The 19741-nt window shown below is 35.3% G+C and overlaps 1 protein-coding gene across 1 annotated transcript in view; it reads left to right on the forward strand.

Annotated features, from left to right (window-relative positions):
* TWSG1 (twisted gastrulation BMP signaling modulator 1) overlaps positions 1 to 19741 on the forward strand; it is a 57816-nt gene that overhangs the window by 16782 nt on the left and 21293 nt on the right. The window contains exon 3 of the mRNA XM_087438907.1: positions 5480 to 5579. Within this exon, the coding sequence (XP_087295033.1) occupies positions 5480 to 5579 (100 nt within the window). The remainder of the gene's footprint in view (positions 1 to 5479; positions 5580 to 19741) is intronic.

Consider the following 19741-nt stretch of genomic DNA (forward strand, 5'->3'; position numbering starts at 1 on the left):
ATTCAGGTACTGAGAGTGAATAATGCCTTCGACTAAATAACCTAAAGGATTATCTAAGTTTAATTATGGGCTCATTCTCTTTAAGAAAGTAATAACTATAATTATTGAAATACTAAATTAATAAGAAATCAGCTGTATAGTTTTCATTTCAATGTTTAAAAAGCAGGAATATCTAACCAAAACTGGGATCAGATCTCAACCACTTACTAATTGAATGATGTACAAATTTTATAACCTTATTTTAAATGAAGATAAATAATAAGTACCTTGATAGAGCTTTATGAGATTCAAGGTAATGCATATAAAGCACTTAGCACAGTGCCTGTTAATGTTAAACGAGTCCACTTAGGACCGTTGAGGGAGGTGATGGCTGGAGGCATTGAAGCGTCTTTGTTTTGGACCTCTGTGAACTCTGTGTTTGGTTGTGATCACATGTTCATTCAGCTGAGCAGTACTCAAGTTTAGTTATAGTAAGAGTAATAAAATGTATAAATAGCCAGTCCAAACAGAAAATTCAACATAGCTCAACTGTATTTTCTATTTAAGAAGTAGAGACTTTGATATAGTAGTAAAATGGAAGATAATAAAGTTTTTGAATGTGGTGATAAAGAATGAGAACATGGACAAGGTGTGGAAGGGATCAAGAATTTAAGGCCTATTTCTGAATTTTGGTATGGAGAATGTTCTATTATGCAACTGTTAAATTATATTGACAGATTTTTACAATAGGGAAATGTTTATTTTTTTAGATCAGGAGAGTATACAATCATTATTTTGTTAGAAATGCATAGGAATTTACCAAAGTGGGAGGAATGTGGTTTTTTCCCTTCTACTCTAGTAGATATTTTTCAAAGTTTTTTACAATTAAAAAAATGTTTTTTAAAGCATTCCTTTTATCTTGACTCTAGCCTCTTCAGCAAAGCCTTTCTGGTTGCAGAAGATTCATTTATGTCCTCGTAACTAAAATAACTAAAGGTAAAGGTTTCTTTTTAAGTGTCCTGAAGAAAAGATTCTGCTTAATTTAAATGGAGTAATTATTTATGTTTTTCTGTGATCCTTGATTCATCACAGTTACATTTTGAGTTGTTTTTTTTTCTTTTGTATTTCCGATACTTGACTTCAAAGCACTTTAGAAATGTTTTTTATATTTAAAAACATTCATTCTAACCACAGTTTGCTTACTGTCAAAAAATTAAAGTATACATTTCCAAGTATGTTTATGACAAAACGTTATTCAATAATGTGATTTTGAAAGACATGTAAAGTAAATAGAAAAGAGTGAATTACTTGATGAAAGCTGCACATGGCTGTTATTCATAATTATTTTCACATGGAAATTCATTGTTTCCATTTTCTTCTTGACTATGACAATAGTCATAGAGCAAATAATTTCCGTATATTTTTGCTCTCTAGATTTCCAGTGAGGTTTTTGAGATCCTAAATGCCATCTATTAAATTTGCCTGTGTAGTATTTTTCTCCTGGAAAGTGAGAAGTTAAGTGTTTTTTGAAAACTAAAAAGGCACAAATGCTAGCTGAAAAGTTGGTTTGGGGATCTTATTCTTCTTGTTTCCCAGGCTCCTGAAAAGAAAGCTGACATGACTTATGAAGCATACAGATTATTTGATATATTTTGAGGCTTATTTACTCTGTAAAAATTTCGTAATTTATGTGATTAAATTTATTTTATTAAGACAAAGGTTTTTCAGTCTTTTCTGTAATAAGATGGAAAGAAAGAAAAATATTAGCTAGCATATTGTTACTTGGCATTAACCAGTTTTAGCAGTAATTTTTACCAATAAAGTCTTAACCTGGATTTTTTTCTTTTTAATAGTATAGTAATAAAGCCTATCTTTAAGTCATTTTCCCCATGTCTTGGGTTTCTATAGCCTCTTACTTTGTATTCTATCAGTAAATTATAAATCATTAAGCATATTACTACAGTGCATTATTCTATCACACTGACATGTAAAAGTACAACACAAGCATCTCTTAAGAGGGGAGTGAAATGCATTTAATCTTGAGGCCTAGATAATCCAGACATGTTCAAGGAACTTTTAAATAGTCTTAGTTTTAACCTTGTATTACTTAGCAGTAATCTGTCGTTATCATCTACCTTTTCATTCCAATTTAAAACACCTCACAAATAGCTGACAGTAAGAGGCATAATGAATGCTTTAAAGACTCAGATTTCTCTAATGGAAACCATTAAATTGGCATTCATTTTAAAATTATTTAGCATAATACAGAGTAATTCATTTACCAAGCTGCCATTTGGAAGCTATGATAGATAGGAAAAAGGAGAGACATATTCTTTGAATAAATTTGTTACTTTTCTAATTTGTTTCTCCTGACCTAAAAAGATAATGTAAATATAAGCAACTACAACAGTAAGGGGATATTTTCTATGTATAATATAAATTAAAATTTTTAAAAAGCTTTATTTCTTGTGATTAAGTGGCAACCTTTATAAAACTAAAACCAAAAAGTGTCAATATCCTTAATTCTGATGCTGTTTTCAAAAAATGTGTACTCAGATAATGTCTCACTCCAAAGACAAGACAGACAGGTTTTTATAGAGAAACAAGTTACAAAGTATAGCTTTGGCAACTCTGTTTTTCTAGATTTCCAAGTAAGTCTGAGCTTGTCTGAATTAAGCATCACCAATTTTATGATGAAGCATCTGTTCTTCTCAAGAAGTCCCTGCCCTTTTAGCCCCTCTCTTTCTAACAGACCTGGAAAAGTGACTTAAGGTCTGCGTAAAATGGATGCGGCCTGAATATACAGAATTCCACATTGCTAGAATATTGTAATTTGCGTATATTAGGTCACAGATATACACTGACATCAAACTAATGAATTAGTTGGAAAATAGCACAAGTGTTGATTCTTGAAAGCACTGTGTAATAGCTAGGGGACTTTTGGAGAAGAAGAAAACAAGGAATTAAATATCAGTGTTGCTATATCTGATAAGGGGTTAGTATCCAAAATATATAAAGAACTCATACAACTCAATAGCAAAAAAGCAAATAATCCAAATAAAAAACGGACAAAGGATCTGAATAGACATTTTTCCAAAAAAGATATATGAATGGCCAACAGGTACATGAAAAGATGCTCCATATCACTAGTCATTAGGGAAATGCAAATTAAAACCACAATGGGATGTCACCTCACACCTGTTAGAATGGCCGTCATCAAAAAGACAAGAGATGGGGCTGGCCTGGTGGTGTAGCGGTTAAGTTCGTGCGCTGTGCTTCAGCAGCCTGGGGTTCACCCCTTCGGATGCTGGGCGCAGACCTACGCACCGCTCATCAAGCCATGCTGGGGCGGCCTCCCACATAGAAGAACTAGAAGGATGTAGAACTAGGATATACAACTATATACTGGGACTTTGGGGAGAAAAAAAGATGAGATAACAAATGCTGGTGTGGATGTGGAGAAAAGGGAACCCTTGTGCACTGTTGGTGGGAATGTAAATTGGTGCAGCCACTATGGAAAACAGTATGGAGGTTCCTCAGAACATTAAAAATAGGACTACCATATGATCCAGCAATTCTACTTCTGGGAATACAGCCAAAGGAAATGAAAAACACTAACTTGAAAAGATATCTGCACCCCCCATGTTTATAGCAGCATTATTCACAATAGCCAAGACAGGAAACAACCTAAGTGTTGATGAATGGATAAAGAAGTTGTGGTGTATATATACAATGGAATATTTTTCAGCCATAAAAGAGGAGGAAATCCTACCATTTGTGACATAATGGATGGACCTTGAAGGCGTTATGCTAAGTAAAATAAGTCAGGCAGAGAAGGACACTGTATGATCTCACTTAAGTGTGGAATCTAAAAACAGCAAGAACAACAACAAAACCACCACCAAACTCATAAAAAAAGAGATCAGATTTGTGTTTACCAAAGTGGGGGATATGGGGAGGGGGAATTGGAGGAAGGGAGTCAAAAGGTACAAACTTCCAGTTATAAGTTAACTAAGTACTAGGGATGTAATGTACAACATGATAACTATAGTTAACACTGGCGTGTAGTATATAAGAAAGTTGTTGAGAGTAGATCCTAAGAATTCTCATCACAAAGAAATTTTTTTTTCTTTTCTTTTCATTGTGTCTATATGAGATCATGATGTTAACCTATTGTGGTAATCATTTCACAATATATGTGAATCAAACTATCATGCTGTTCACCTTACACTTATACAGTGATCTATGTCAATTATTTCTCAATAAAACTGGAAAAAAATACCAGTGTTGCAAAAAATCGCGTCATATTAGAATGATGGACTGACTCCAATAGTCCAGAAATGTAATAAGATAAATTTAATAGAGATAAGTGCTATGTGCTATGTTTAAGTTTTTAAAAACATAAGTGGTATCTCATAAAGCAGAGAAAGCCAAGTAGGCAGTGGTGGCTATAGAACTTCCCTTTAAGTTGAGTTTGTTTAGGAGCGGCTGTCTGGTGGCAAGGGCTGAAGCAGTTACCTTGAAACTTCATTACAAAGCAAGCTGTATTAATTAGATTTCGTGGAGTAACAAACCACCCCAAAGTTTAGTGCTTAAAACAAGAACCATTTATTTAGCTCTTGTTCCTGGGGCTTAGCAATTTGAGCCTACATCAGTTGGGGTGTGTTTCTGCATTCCTGTCTCTATTGTCAGCTTCTGGTTGGTTGGAGGCTGGCTGAGCTAGGATGGCTTCAGGTGGACTGACTTGTCCACGTGGCCTTCTCCCAGGCTTCACATGGCAGCTGGGCAAAGTTCCTAGAGAAAGAGTGGAAAGCACTCTAGATTTCTTGAGGCCTAGACTCAGAACTGATGCGAGGTCACTTCCACCAAGTTCTGTTGATCCCAGCAAGTCTCAAGAACACCTAGGTTTAAGGAGTCTGGAAATAGACTCTGTCCCTTATCAGAAGAGATACAAAGTTGCATTGCAAAGAGGGTGGACTTAGGGAGAGCAATAATTGCTACCTTCTTTGTAAACAGTCTGCTGCACAGAGCACACTTTTAATATGTTGTAGATCAATAAAAATAGCAGTTTTTAAAAGATGCTTTTATTTACACTTTACATATTGAGAAACCATAGCTTCCACTACAAGTCTATTCATTTAGATTAATTTGGACAATGACTCTAATAGCTGAAAAGTAGTTTTTGTTCTTGTGCTGAATTATTTGTTGACTTGGTGGGGAGGTAAAGTTATGGGTTATAAAGTAAAGTATTTTCTTTGTTTCAAAATAAGATAAAAGGATCCAAAATGTGTTCACTAAATGTGTCTAAAAGAAAATATAAATCTACTTGACATTATAGATATTTATGTTCCTGCAAATAGTTAATGATGTTGAATAAAAAATTGTGTCAAGAGTAAATTATTATAAATGCAAATATTGTGCGGGTTTTTTTGCTGCAAAAAAATTAATTTTAAATACAGTTATTTGGAATTTTGAGTTTGAACATCTGTCTTATTTCTAGGAACTCTGCCAGTGCCGACCTGGAGAAGGAAATTGTTCCTGCTGTAAGGAGTGTATGCTGTGTCTCGGAACCCTTTGGGATGAGTGCTGTGATTGTGTTGGTAAGTTGACATACAGTAAAATTTCTTATAATTCTTATCACAGAATCCTTGACTTTAAAGAATATAAATGTATTTTATGTGTATAGACTAGTGTGTATATAAGATATAGTAGGTTAATAGAACATTATATTATTGCATTCACTTGAATAGTATTTACTTATGTATGTCTTTTAACTTTTATAGAAAAAGATGTGGGAGGAAATTAAAAGTGCTTATTCTTGGGAGGTAGGAATGGAGGAACAAGTGAGGATTTTTTTACTTTTTAATTTTTTATACCATTGAATTTTTTATAAGACACGTGTATTATGGTTGCAAATAGAAACTAGGTACTTAACATATTAAAAAATAAATTGTCTTCTTTTATATGACTTCACTAAAGATCCTTGAGAAACTAATAGCTGTTTTTAAGGACTTTCTGAGGAACAATCTTTAAGATGGATTAAGTAGAAAAAGCAAGGTGCAAAAGTGTATTTATAGAATGCTATTACATTTGTGTTTTAGAAAGAAAACTTACATGCATAGACAATTGCTGAGAGAAACACTCATCATCCCCTCTCTGACCAGTTAACTCCTTTTCATCCTTTAAAACCGCAGTTCAAGTGTTCCCTGTTCTCAGAAACCTTCCTCATTTGACTGAGATGGGATCCTCTATGCTGTTCAGATTGTCTGCTTCTATTGTATCATTTATTGCATGCTACTATAATTGTTGTTTTGTTTGTCTCTTCCGATAGAATGCGAGCTCCTTAAGAACAAGGATGGTGTCATCTTGATGTTTTTAAATTAATCTCTATTTTTGTCAAAGTGGGATTTATGCACGTGCTTTAGATATATGCACGTAGGGTTAATACAATGCCCTGTCTCATTTCTTCCTAATGCTTTGATCCCAATGCAGAGACAACCACTTTCAACTTCAGTATTGTATTACTTCCGTAATTCTAAATAATATCCTTATACTATTCTCTGATTCTTTGATTTTAGGAACTTATCTGTTGACTTCTTCTTATGGTATATGAGGATTTAGCTCTCTTATCTTCCCAGTATGGTTTTATCACCATTTCTGGTTAAATCAGTACTTACTTGAATAATATATCAAATAAATTAATGTTCCTACCAGTTTGATGTATAATAGTGTAAACACTAATTTATTAAATGACTAATCGTGTTATCTGTCTTTTTGTATTGGAGTATACTTCCTGAGAGGTTTCCTTATCTTATTGCCTTTGTGTTAGTGTTTAAAATTTTGGCTTTCATTTTTAATTTCCAAGAGCCCTTCTCTGATTGTCCTTTTTGGGGAACATACTGTTCTTGTTTTATAGATGAGATGTTTTTCTTATCTTTCTGGGACTGTTAGTTATAAAGTATGGTGGTGGTTGAAGTTTTTCCTTCTACTCCTTGCACTGGCTCCATTTCCTTGAACTGGCTCCTTGGCCATCTGTTCATCTGTAGAAGTTAGGCAGTCTAAAGCGGATTGGGAGCCCTGTGCTTGTAGACAGGGCATGGAATCTAGTTTGTTGCCTGATTGGAGGATGAGCTGGCTTTTTCATTGAGGAGCCATCTATCTCGGTATCTATAGATCTTTTCCTTTGGGGTTGTACAGCTTTTTCAGAGAAGGATCTTCAGGTTTCTTGCCTGGGTTGAGGGTGGGGGTAATATGGCTGGCTGCAGTTCTGGGATCCTGAGGGGCAGAGTCACTATTGAGCAAGCATACTGTCATTTGCTTTCCTTTTTTTCTCTCCATCCTCATCTTCACCCTGTACGATTTTGGTGTTCCCAGTGTAGGGCCTCTTTGGTTTAATTTCTCTAGAGAATAACCCTCCCGTCTCCTACAGTTGTGGAAGAAGAGAGACAGGGGCCTGGAGGCATAACTATCTTCAAAATAAGCTTCCCTCTGCAGTACCTGCTGTCTCCCAACTCCTGCGTCTTGCCCGAGTTCTGTGGTGTAATCTGCCTGTAAAGGAGACTGCTGAGTCGGTCACATTTAGCTCTTAGGTTCTTCCACAGTGGAGTTAGTGTTGCAGTTTCTTGTTTTTCCTTATTGTTTTGTAGTGAGTTCTGAGAGAATGGGGACAGAATTGTCTTTTCCTCTGTCATCTTATACTCATCTTAGTATCTCTAACAGCTAGTATAGTGTTTGGCACATAGAAGATACTCCAGTGTGTTATGACTGTCAAGTAAATGAGTTCTTATTGCATTATTCTCTCAAGATGGACAGTTTATTCAATGTCCTTGATGGCTATAATTTTTTTATTATGTCAGCTGAAATAAAAGAAGCTTTGAATTATTTTAGAGCATTAAATGTAAGTTAATATACACACTGAAAGTAAGTAAAAAAGAGAAAATAAGCATATTAACTCTTAATATACATATACAAACATTTAATTTAAACATGGATGCCAAATACACAAATGCACTTCTAGCATTACCTAAAATAATGTGTTGTGTGTGTGTGTGTTTTAACCATCACGCAATGGTAATAGTGCCATTCAGCTTCTCCTTCTAGACGAGTTCTGCAGTTCTTCTACTGAGAAAGAATGATTGATTATACACGTTCATATCCCTACCACTTTGGAAGCAACTGGTGTGCTTCTGGGCTAGTTACCATTTTAAAAAAATGTGTCGGAGCTGGCCTGGGTGGCGCAAGCAGTTAAGTGCGTGCGCTCCACTGCGGCGGCCCGGGGTTTGCTGGTTCGGATCCCGGGCGCGCACCGATGCATTGCTTGGCAAGCCATGCTGTGTCGGCATCCCATATAATAGTGGAGGAAGTTGGGCATGGATGTTAGCCCAGGGCCAGTCTTCCTCAGCAAAAAAAGAGGAGGATTGGCAGATGTTAGCACAGGGCTGATCTTCCTCACACACATACACACACACACACACACAAAAATGTGTCATTTACCTTTAGGGATTAAATGACCAGTTTTAAACTTTGAGTGAGTTCATAATGTATCTTCATCTTTCATTTTAAATTCAGTTAATCTTTCTACTTTCTAGGATAAAATTTAGATATTCCAGTTCTTTTTATACAGCAATACTCTCTTTCTTGTAGGCGGTTCTCTGCTGCATTAGGCTTTCTTGATGTCCTTTGCAGACCTGTGGCTGCTCTTCCCTTCTAAGTGGAAACACTCCCCATACTTCTCATGGGTGTGGCCAGACCTCTGAGAGGACCCAGATTAGAGTACAGCCTTCTCTTAGTTTCTCTTTCCTGATTTTCTCTTGCGAGTAACCACCATAGCTCATTTTCATCCTTGCTGTCCAACTATTCCTCACATCCTGTGGTTTTTGATCCTAGCCCCCACAGGTTTTAGTTTAGTTTTGTTTTTTGGTGTTTGTTTTGTTTTTACTTAATGAACTGCTGTGTACCTACTCCCCGATTCAACAGCTATACTTATTTCATCCATTCATCTGTCTGTCTGTCTATCCTCCCCACTTTTTTGGTTGGAGTATTATAAAATAATTTCACTACATCTCCAAAGTACCTCAGTTATGCATCTCAATAAAAGAGTAAATTATCTTATGTAATACAATATCATTACCACTCCTAAAATAATTAACAATACTTCCTTAACATCTAATATTCAGTCCATATTCAGATTGCCCTAACTGACTAAATGTTTAAAGTTGTTTTAGTCAAATCAGGATCCCACAAAGTCCACTTAACTGCATTTGGTTGTTAGGTTTCTTCAGTTTCTTTTGTTCTAAAACAATTCCTCCTCCCTTCAAGACTTTTTAAAGTTCCATTGATTTGTTGGTGAGTTATGGTGAAAAGTATACCACATTCTGGATTTGGCTGATTGCTTCCTGTGGTTATTTAACTTGTTACTCTGTCCTCTGTATTTTCTATGGACTGGAAGTTAGATCTAAAGACTGATTAGATTCAAGTTCAGTTGTGAGGAGGTGGAATACAGAGGAAGAACTTTGAGTTTGTACTAATATTGCCAATTCAAATTTAAGACTACAGGGTCTTTACTCCTTTTTATTTTATATCTGTAACTCTTTTATGCTGCAATTTTTGATTTCTGATAACATTAATATAATTACTTACATGCTTTATTGATGATACATCAATAAGACTGTTAAATGACAGTTAAGATTGCTTTGTTCTCGAATATATACTGAACACGTCAGCCCAAGTACTGTCTTCCAAGGTCAGTTGGAGTAATTTTCTGTGAGTGGTTATGTGGTCAACTTGATATAAAGTTAGGTTCACATGTGTTTGTTTGTTTTCATTTTTTAGGGGTTATTTCCTTTTTGATTTATTTTTGTGTTTTTATTATGTAAAATATTTACGTAATTAGAAAGACAAATGTTTATAATAATGATAAAACAAATGGTTCATTTCCATCTCTGTCACCTCCATTCTGTTCCCTGCCTCAATTCTAGATAAGGTGACCACATAAATTATTGTCCACACTAGGACACTTTTTAGGCTAGGACAGTAGGATAAACCTGAACCTGAACTGAGCTGAACTGGCTCAAGGAAACTGGAACAAATGGTTTCCTTCTACCTATAGCCATTTTTAAAAGCTTTAATAAGCATTTTATATCTGTTATACAAAATTTTCATCTGTTACATAAAATATTATGCCTCTCACTTTTTCTTTCTTTCTTTTTTTTTTTACTTAATTGAATGTCCTAGAACTTCTTCCATATTAATATATATATTTTTTGGTAACTACATAGAACCCTGTTGTTGGCTGCAACACTTGATGTACTTGTTCGTCCATAGATGGACATTTCGGTTATTTCCAATCTTTTACTGTTGCAAATAACACTATAATGAATAACCTTGTGTAGACAGTCAATTCTATGTAATTGCTAGATGTTGTCAAATTCTCATTCAAAAGGATTGTATCATTTGGATTCCCACCAATGCAATGTAGTAGAGTACCTGTTCCTCCACAACATTACCAAGAAATTATGTTGCTAAACTTCTGTTGCTGTTGTTACCAAACTTTTGGATTTTTGTTAATCTGATAGGTAAGAAATGGTGTAGTTTTAATTTTCATTTCTCTTATTTCCTGTGAGGTTGAGCATCTGTTCATATGTTTAAGGACTATTTATGTATATTTACTTTTTTGTGAATTGTTTGTTCATATTTTTTACCCATTTTTCTACTGGATTATTGGTTTTTTAATTCATTATTTAGTTTAAAAATATATATATTAGGGATATAACCCCAACATCTGTGTTATAAATTACAAATTTTTTTCCCAGTTAGTCATATGTATTTTAACCTTGCTTTGTTATTTTTTATCCTCAAAAGTTTTTATTTTAGGTAGTCAACTTGATCAGTGTTTTTCTTTTATTACTTCTAGATTTGGAGTCATAGTCAGGTTTTCCAAAACTCCCAGACAGTACTCGTACGGGTTTGTTGGTTTGTTTACATATAGGTCTCTAATGCATTTGGAATTTATCCTGGTTTATGTGTGAACTATGGATCCAATTTTTTCTTTTTCAAACAACTACCACTGTTTATTTAAATATTATTTATAAAGTCCTAAAACTATTTATTTAAAAGTCTATCTTTCCCCCACTGACTTGAGATGCCACTTTTCTCATATGCACTTTGCTTTATTTTCTCTTCTATTTTCTCTTCTATTTCTCTTCTATTCCGTTGGTCTCTATGTCTGTTCATGCATCAGTACCACACTGTTTCATTTATAGAAGTCTTATGAATGTTTTAATATCTAGTAGGGCTAGCCCCCACCCCCCCATTGCTCTTCTGCCCAGACTTTATTAATTTCAAGCATATGTACACACATAATAGAGTTGATAAGAGGATTCTTTTCTTCCCTTTCGGTTTGCATATGTTCTTTGTAAAGGACTTCCCAACTAAACTTAGCTCTTGAAAACTAATTCTCCAAAAAGTTATTAATATTTAAATGAAAAGAACACTGACTTCATTTTTCTTAATTAGGCTGTTTTTTTCCTGAGATTTTCTGCCCTAAAGGACAGAAACAAACCATTGACAATATTAAGTTTTTGTGTAATTTAAACGCTGTTTTTTGTATTCAGGGCCTGGCATTAGACTGCACTTTTAGGATAATGTGCAACAAAAACAGTTGGGTCTGACCTTTTAAAAGGATCCGCTAGCCAGAACAGCAACTCGGTCTACCTAAACTAAATCTGACCTGAACTAAATGGCTTCCTGTTTTGACTTCCGTTCTCTTTTACTTGCCTGCTTTATAGTTTCTGATTGTTAATGCCCATTTTATGGCTATTGTTCTGATTTTAACCCCTTAGGTTATTTTCGTCTGTTCTATGATTTCGTATAAATGGAATCATAGAGTACAACATAGTGGCTTAAAATGCACTTTAGAAAAGCATGAAACAATGCATGATTTAATAATAGACTCTAAGAAATTATAACTTTGGGCCATGTTTAATGTGCATTTAAAAACTGAATTCATGGCAAGTGTTCACTTGTAAGAAAAAATGAATAACTTACACCAATGAAGAAAAAACATAGCAACCATCAACTTTTTCATCTTTGAACACTTGTTTAGTATCTCATGGAACACTAGAATTCAGTGGTGCAGTTTAGATAATGTCAATTTGGAAATATTAGGTTCTTTCTGGTACCAAGGTCACTTCCACTACTTAATGAAAGTATTATAGGCTCCAAGACTAGGCTGGGAAGCCTGCTGAAAACCTGCTTAGCAACAACAGCTTGTTGACCCATTTTGCCACACCATCTCACAGATCCCAGACCTTACTCTGGTGAGTGGAGAAAAGAGGCCTTTGGAAAGGGCCAAAGGAAGTGGGAGGTATCAGGTAATGGGCAGTACCTGCAAAACCCAGGAAAATAAGATCAGACAGCTGTGCCCTGGATATGTGGGACGTAACCCTGAGCCTTAGATAGGCTCTGTCATTCTATTGATCAAATGTTTCTCCTCGGGCGGGCCGGCCTGGTGGCTTAGCGGTTAAGTGCGCGCGCTCCGCTACTGGCGACCCAGGTTTGGATCCCGGGCGCGCATTGACGCACTGCTTCTCCGGCCATGCTGAGGCGGTGTCCCACATATAGCAACTAGAAGGATGTGCAACTATGACATACAACTATCTACTGGGGCTTTGGGGAAGAAAAAAACAAAGGAGGAGGCTTGGCAATAGATGTTAGCTCAGAGCCGGTCTTCCTCAGCAAAAAGAGGAGGATTAGCACGGATGTTAGCTCAGGGCTGATCTCCCTCACAAAAAAAAAAAAAAAAAGTTTCTCCTCAAATCCTGCTCCTTTATTTGCCTTGTGAATTCCTTGAACTCTGACTTTCAATTTATGGCTACAGTTCTAGATTGGGTCTTGGCATCTTCCTTTTGGGACATCCAGGCTTTTTGTTATGACTTTGCCCCATGTGTCTCAGATCAGATCTAGGTGTATTCATTGGCTCCCTTGCAGAATGGATTTCTCTCTTGCTTCACACCAACACGTTACTTTCTAATGTTAAAGAACAAATACATGTTAGGAGTTCAGCCAGGCTAGTAGTGTGGTAAATGTTTATTTTAAATCCTTAGTGACAAATAGAATTTTCCGTTTGAAATACTGATAGTTCTCCTTTAAGAAAACTGTACAGGGGTTGGCCCGGTGGCGCAAGCGGTTAAGTGCGCTCTCTGCCGCGGCAGCCCAGGGTTTGCCGGTTCGGATCCCGGGCGCGCACCAACGCACTGCTTGGCAAGCCATCCTGTGGCAGCGTCCCATATAAAGTGGAGGAAGATGGGCACAGATGTTAGCCCACCACCAGTCTTCCTCAGCAAAAAGAGGAGGATTGGCAGATGTTAGCTCAGGGCCGATCTTCCTCACAAAAAAAAAAGAAAGAAAAAAAGAAAACTGTGCAAATTATTTAGGTAACATCACGGTCTCCCCCAAATTCAACCGTTGTAAATGTTGCATTTGATTGAATACATATGCCAGAATTGATATGGGAAAGGATATATGCTTTTTTTGTTGGGTTTTATTTTGCTAAAGACATTTGATTGGTCCAGATGTTTATAATTGTTACCCAACAAATACTTAAGGACTCCAAAGACTAGAGTCTCTGTGTGCCTATTCAGAGTTCACCTTTAAAGCTTATGCATTGATTTAAAAAACTGATAAGAAACAAAACTGAGTTTAATTTATCAATTGTGACAAATAGCCCAAGCCAAATCCCAAATTGACCCCAGTCACCAGTGTTCTCTACTGGTGATAGTACCTTCTTCCTTAGAGTGAATTTTCTTCAAGGACAGTCATTAAAAATCCTTTTTTGTTCTCTGAGCCCACCAAAATCTGTTAGTTATATCAAATATGAGTCATAGCATAGTATTCAGGAACAATTTCAGTAACCTTTTCTCCCAAAATAAACTATGTTAGGTAATTGTTTTTTAATTAAGGTGATTTTTTTAAATTGATGTTTTAATAGTTTTTAACATTGTGAAATTTTGGGTTGTACATTTTTGTTTGTCCATCACCATATATATGACTCACTTCACCCCTTGTGGCCACCCCCCACCCCTGGTAACCACAATACAGTTTTCTCTGTCCATGTGTTGGTTTATATTCCACATATGAGTGAGATCATACAGTGTTTGCCTTTCTATTTATGGCTTATTTCACTTAACATAATACGCTCCAGGCCCATCCATGTTGTTGCAAATGGGACGATTTTGTCTTTTTTTATGGGTGAATATTGTATTCCATTGTATATATATACCACATTTTCTTAATCCAGTCTTCAGTCGAGGGACACTTAGGTTGCTTCCACTTCTTGGCTATGATGAATAATGCTGCAATGAACATAGGGATGCATAAGCCTCTTTGGATTGTTGATTTCAGGTTCGTTGGATAGATTCCCAGTAGTGGGATGGCTGGGTCATAGGACATCTCTATTTTTAAGTCTTTGAGGAAAGAGTGATTTTTTTTTAAGTAGCCAAAATGGAATAGTAATCACTTAACTCTGAGGTGTTTCTCTAGAAATTGAATAGCAGTACCTTTACTCCAAATTAACCTCAGAAAAAAAAAAACATTCCCTTTTGGGAATACCCATTGGGCTATTAGATTTATTGAACTTTCTTGACTCTTAGAAAAGATAATTGGCCCCACGTTTCTAAAGTAAATTGCTTGTTATCTAAAAGTCCCTCATGTTGTCATAAAAACAGGTTTAGGGATTGCATTATGAATATTTAGAAGTTATTTTGCTTTTGATGTTTGCATGTGACCTCAAATATGAGTCCCAGCCAAAGCATGGGGCCTGCTTTGATTTAAAGGATTTTTTAAATCACTCAAATGCGTAGTTCACTTTCCTTATGCAAGAGAAAACTTTGATTTTGCTTACAGTATATGTCCTGTATATCCTCTGCCTTTTAAAAAGAGATCCTGGCCCAGTAGCAATGAGCACACCTCACACCCAGATCTTGGTTTCTAATACCATTCTCCAGTAAGAGGAGTCAGGGCTCCTTGGAGAAATGGCTGGTTCTAACACTGAGGTGGGAAACACACACAAGATAAGCCTGGAATGTATTATAGTGCCAAAAAGTAAGGAAGTGCTAAAAAATATATATATATTGATATGTGTGTGTCAAATTTACACAGAAGCCAACTGAAAGAGCTCCTAGTGGTCAAAGCTGGAAAAATTAAGCAACAAAATTAAGTAGTATTGGATTATAACCTAGAGTATAAAATAAATATTCATGAGTTCATACTGATATAAATAAATTGATTAGTGTACCAGAAGAGACAAATTTCCCATACAGAAGAATTTGAAATAACTTATGTAGATACTCTGCCCTCAAGGAGAGGGAGCATAACTCCACACTCCTTAGGTGTGGACTGCTGATAGTGACTTCCTTTAAAAGGGTGCAGTGTGGAAAGGGGGAAAAAAGAGTAACTTTGCAGTAGAGAAATCTGACATGCACTATTTCAGCCAAGTCATCAAGGTCAACATCAGCAGTTATAAATCTTGTTGACAGTATCTACCTTTGATCTGATGTGATGAAAATAGCACTTCACCTCTGTGGTCTTCCTCTCAATAACCCATAACCCAAATCTTATGAGAAAAACATCAGAGAAATTCTAAAAGTGGGGTGTCCTACAAAATACCTGACCAGTACTACTCAAAGCTGTCAAGGTTATCAAAAACTAGGAAAGTTTGAGAAACTGCCACACCAAGAGGACCCTAAAGAGACGTGATGACTAAATGCAGTGTGGGATCCTAAATGGGATCCTGGAATAGAAAAAGGACATTGGCTAAATACTATAGAAATCTGAATAAAGTGTAGACTTTAGTTGATAATGTATCAGTATTGGTGCATTAATTGTAACAAATGTAACATACTACATAAGATGTTAATAATAGGGGAAACTGGGTTTGGGGGTATAGGAGAACTCTTTGTACTATCTTTTCAACTTTTCTGTTAAACCATTGTAAAAAAAAGTCTATTGAAAAATAGACTACAAAGGAAAAAAATAACATGGACAATATGAGCCTATATATCTTATTGTCAGAGCCTATATCTTATTGTCAGAATAAAGAGACTTATTTGAAAGAAACCTTAGGACTGTTACTGGAAGTGCACCAAATCTACAGTGTAGAGTAGTTTTAATCTACAAAATTAAGATATAATTTTAATATTGACTCTTCGTAAGCATGGTATCGCTTCTTTTCAATGTCTTTATGTTTTTACTGTCTTTCAATAAAGGTTTATCATTGTCACAACAAAGCAATTAAGTTTAAATGTTTATCAGTGCATTAAACAAAGGACAGTAGTTTCATTGGTACTGTAAAATTTTAGAAATCAGATGAGACTCTACTGTTGAGTGAATTAATTATAGACATTTTTAACTTGATGTTTCTTTAGTTAAAGATATCTTGAAGAAAAAAAGAGATCCTAACTTCTTAGATCATGCATTCTATATATACTGTGTGACTCAATAGAATTTTGTCTAGTGAAACAATTTTTAATTCTTTTAGAATGTCAGTATAGCACTGTCTAAATTGGATTAATCTAGTTGGTCAAGCAATATTTTGTGAAAGTAATAATAGTTAATGGTTATATAACATCTTATGTGTTGAGTATTTTCCATATATTAATTCATTTAGTCCTTACAGCAAACCTAAGGAGTGTGAAGGTGTTATTATCCCTCATTTGTTTTACGGATAAGGAAACAGAGACCAGAAAGTTTAAATGACCTCCTGAAGGTCAGACAGCTAGTCTGGAGGAAAGCCAGAATTCAAGCCAGGTAGTCTGGCTTTCGAGTCCATGCTCTGTGACCCATTACATTAGATGGCTTCTTATATGTTATGTGTTATACGTTACTCAGCTTCTTGTGAAGGTGGTGTCATTCTAAAATCATATCACACAGTAGCTTTCGTTTGTAGCGATTATAATTATCACTCTTAAACTAGTAAATGATGTTGGATTTATTAAATAGTTATTTACAACTAGTAATTTTTCATGATCTCTGTAAAGATAACTGGGATTGGGGACAAAGCTGTATTCAGTGAACTCTAAATTTTCTCTTTGGATTTAGCCAGACTGTCTGAGAACTGCATGTTTAGACTGCATTGTTGTGGCCCTTCATAAAATTGCCTCTGCCCTACTATACTTGCCATTGTGCATTGAGTCTGCACTGAGAGGCATTGTAAAACTGTGACAACTCATGAGAGGACAGATGGTGGTGAGATTTGCATATTTATGAAGACACGGCATGGGTTTCAAAAGATTAAGGAAAGCTGCTCTAGACAATGGTATGTCCGTGTTTCTCAGTTTCACTCATTATTTGTCTCAGTGGTGTCCTTTCTGCATCACTGTATCTTATATATATGATCAGACAAATTTGTTTCTTTCCTTTTTTGTAATTTGTAGTTTGAAAACAATAGGAGTTTTTTTTTTAGAAAAAGACAATTATAGTATTAATTTGATTCTTTTTAAAACTATGTGTACCCGCTGGAGATTCTGATTTACTCCCTGTATTCATGCTGAGGAAACTAAGAGCCAGAGATGAAAACTTCTGTCTGCTCTCGTACCCCTCTCAAGATGAGGTCTATTTGATCACATGTTCTGAATCCAATGGCCTGTTCTGGTAACTGTGGGCGCATTCTGCTTTAGGGGTCTAGCTACAATGGCTACTGTCTCTTACCATCTGTTCTTCTAATGCAGCTATTCTCAAACTTTTTTTTTTTAAACTCAGGACCCCTTTATACTCTGAAAAATTCAATCTTTAGTGATTTGTTGCTGTGATGGAAATATATAAAGAAAATCCAGCCTCACGTGGCTATGTAATTGGAAAAGAGAAGAGTATTTTAACGGCCTTTTTAGACATTGTGTATGTTCTTCTTTGGTACTACACCAAATCTGGACCCGTGGGAGTTTCTTTAAGATGAGTTACAAAATAGAATCTAAAACCAGATCCTGAAACTCTTCATACTCTGTTACATCAGAATCCATTGATCTGTTTTGAATTTTGAATAACTTTTACCCATGGATAATTTTGTAACATCATGCGTTGGTCATTTGGAAATTATGAGTTCAGTGAGTTATGTAGATCTACCAAATATTGACATATTCATTATACAATATCAAAAAAAATCATATTATTTAATTTTACCACCGCTTTCATCAGAAAAGTACATAAATATTGAGAAACTGTCAAGTCATAGTGGCAGATACAAGATTTCCAAAATTCTAATTTTTGCTTGAAAACTTACATTTCATCATCAACAACAAATACCATGAGTTGTATCCTTGAAGTAACATTCTCACTTCATTCATTTTCAATAAAAAGTCTGCCAGATACACACATCTTCATAATCATAGTTTGTCTGGTAGTCATTTTTTTACGTAAAAATAGTGTTCTAAGGAAAAAGTGGCTAGTTCAGCTTGCAACTCAATAAGTGATTTCCTTGAGACAATCATTGTACTTAAATATGTAACAAGTATTTTCAGCATACTTCCCAGTTCATCACACAGAATATTAAAAAGTCATGTGTTCAAGGGTCCCCATTTAGTGAAACTAATAATTGTTATTGCTTCATTAAGCATTTTAAGTGAAACTGGCTTTTTTTTTTTTTTTTTTAACTGTATTTGGTGGTGAAGAATACAATGACTGCTAGTAACAGTTTGGTGCCACTGCCTTGATTCAAGCTAAGGCACCAAATGTTTCACCCATCATTGCCTTTGCACTATCAGTGCAAGTATTAGAACTGTAAAACAAACAAACAAACAAAAAAAAATGTCTTATGGAAATTATTTTGACCAAATGAACCCCCTGGAAGGATCTTGGGGCTCTAGGGAGTTCATAGACTACACTTGGGGAACTGCTGTTCAAGTGCATCCTTTTTTGAATATCCAGAGTATTGTATTAATATATTCAATATTTTAAAGAAAACTACTAATAAACTAATAATTTTTCCCATCTAAATAGGTTCAGGTGAAAGTATTGTGTTGAATTTTAGGAAAATATAGAAAGGAAGGACCTCCAATGTCTGCTATTACTAACACATATGTATTTTCCTTCAAAATAAAATTTAAAAACTAAAATTACTACCTATGTACAATAAATAATTCAAACAATACAGGAAGGTATATAATGAAATGTGTCCCTTCTTTATATCCCCAGTTCCTCTCCCTAAAGTTAACAGTTTCTCATACATACTTCCAGGAAAGAAGTACATATTTTTCACACTTTTTATTGTTTAAAAAGTATAAGAAATGAATTCCAAGATACCTTTAGAATAACTTTATTTTTACTTAGATCAGAAGGCATCTTTTAATAATAATTTTGGTTTTTTTGTATTTTTTTTCATTTAGAGAAAACTCCTATGTGAATCATACATCTCAAAGAGCTTTTGTTTCCTCCTTTTGTCAGCACTGGAAAATTCTGACTTTTAAGAGAGTTAATAAGAGTCTGTCTCTAGAGTCTAAACTCTAGAAATCAGTAACTTTAGTTAATCAATAACAACAACAAAAGATTGATATGAACCACTTAATATCAAAATATAAGTGATTTAAGTACAATGGCTAAAGATCCAAGTTTGAAGAATAGGAAGATCAGTGTGGCTAGATGTTAAGTAAACAAGGGGAAGGGGAGAGAGAGAGATGAATGAGACGTGGGTAAGGGCCAGGTCTTGGGGGCCATGGAAAGGAGTTTGGATTGTATCCTAAGTGGAACCCCAGTGGAGAGTGTATGGTGGTGATTT

The sequence above is a fragment of the Ceratotherium simum genome, chromosome 14 (genome assembly GCF_057802395.1).
Source record: "Ceratotherium simum simum isolate JZ-2026a chromosome 14, ASM5780239v1, whole genome shotgun sequence".
Lineage (NCBI taxonomy): Eukaryota > Metazoa > Chordata > Mammalia > Perissodactyla > Rhinocerotidae > Ceratotherium > Ceratotherium simum.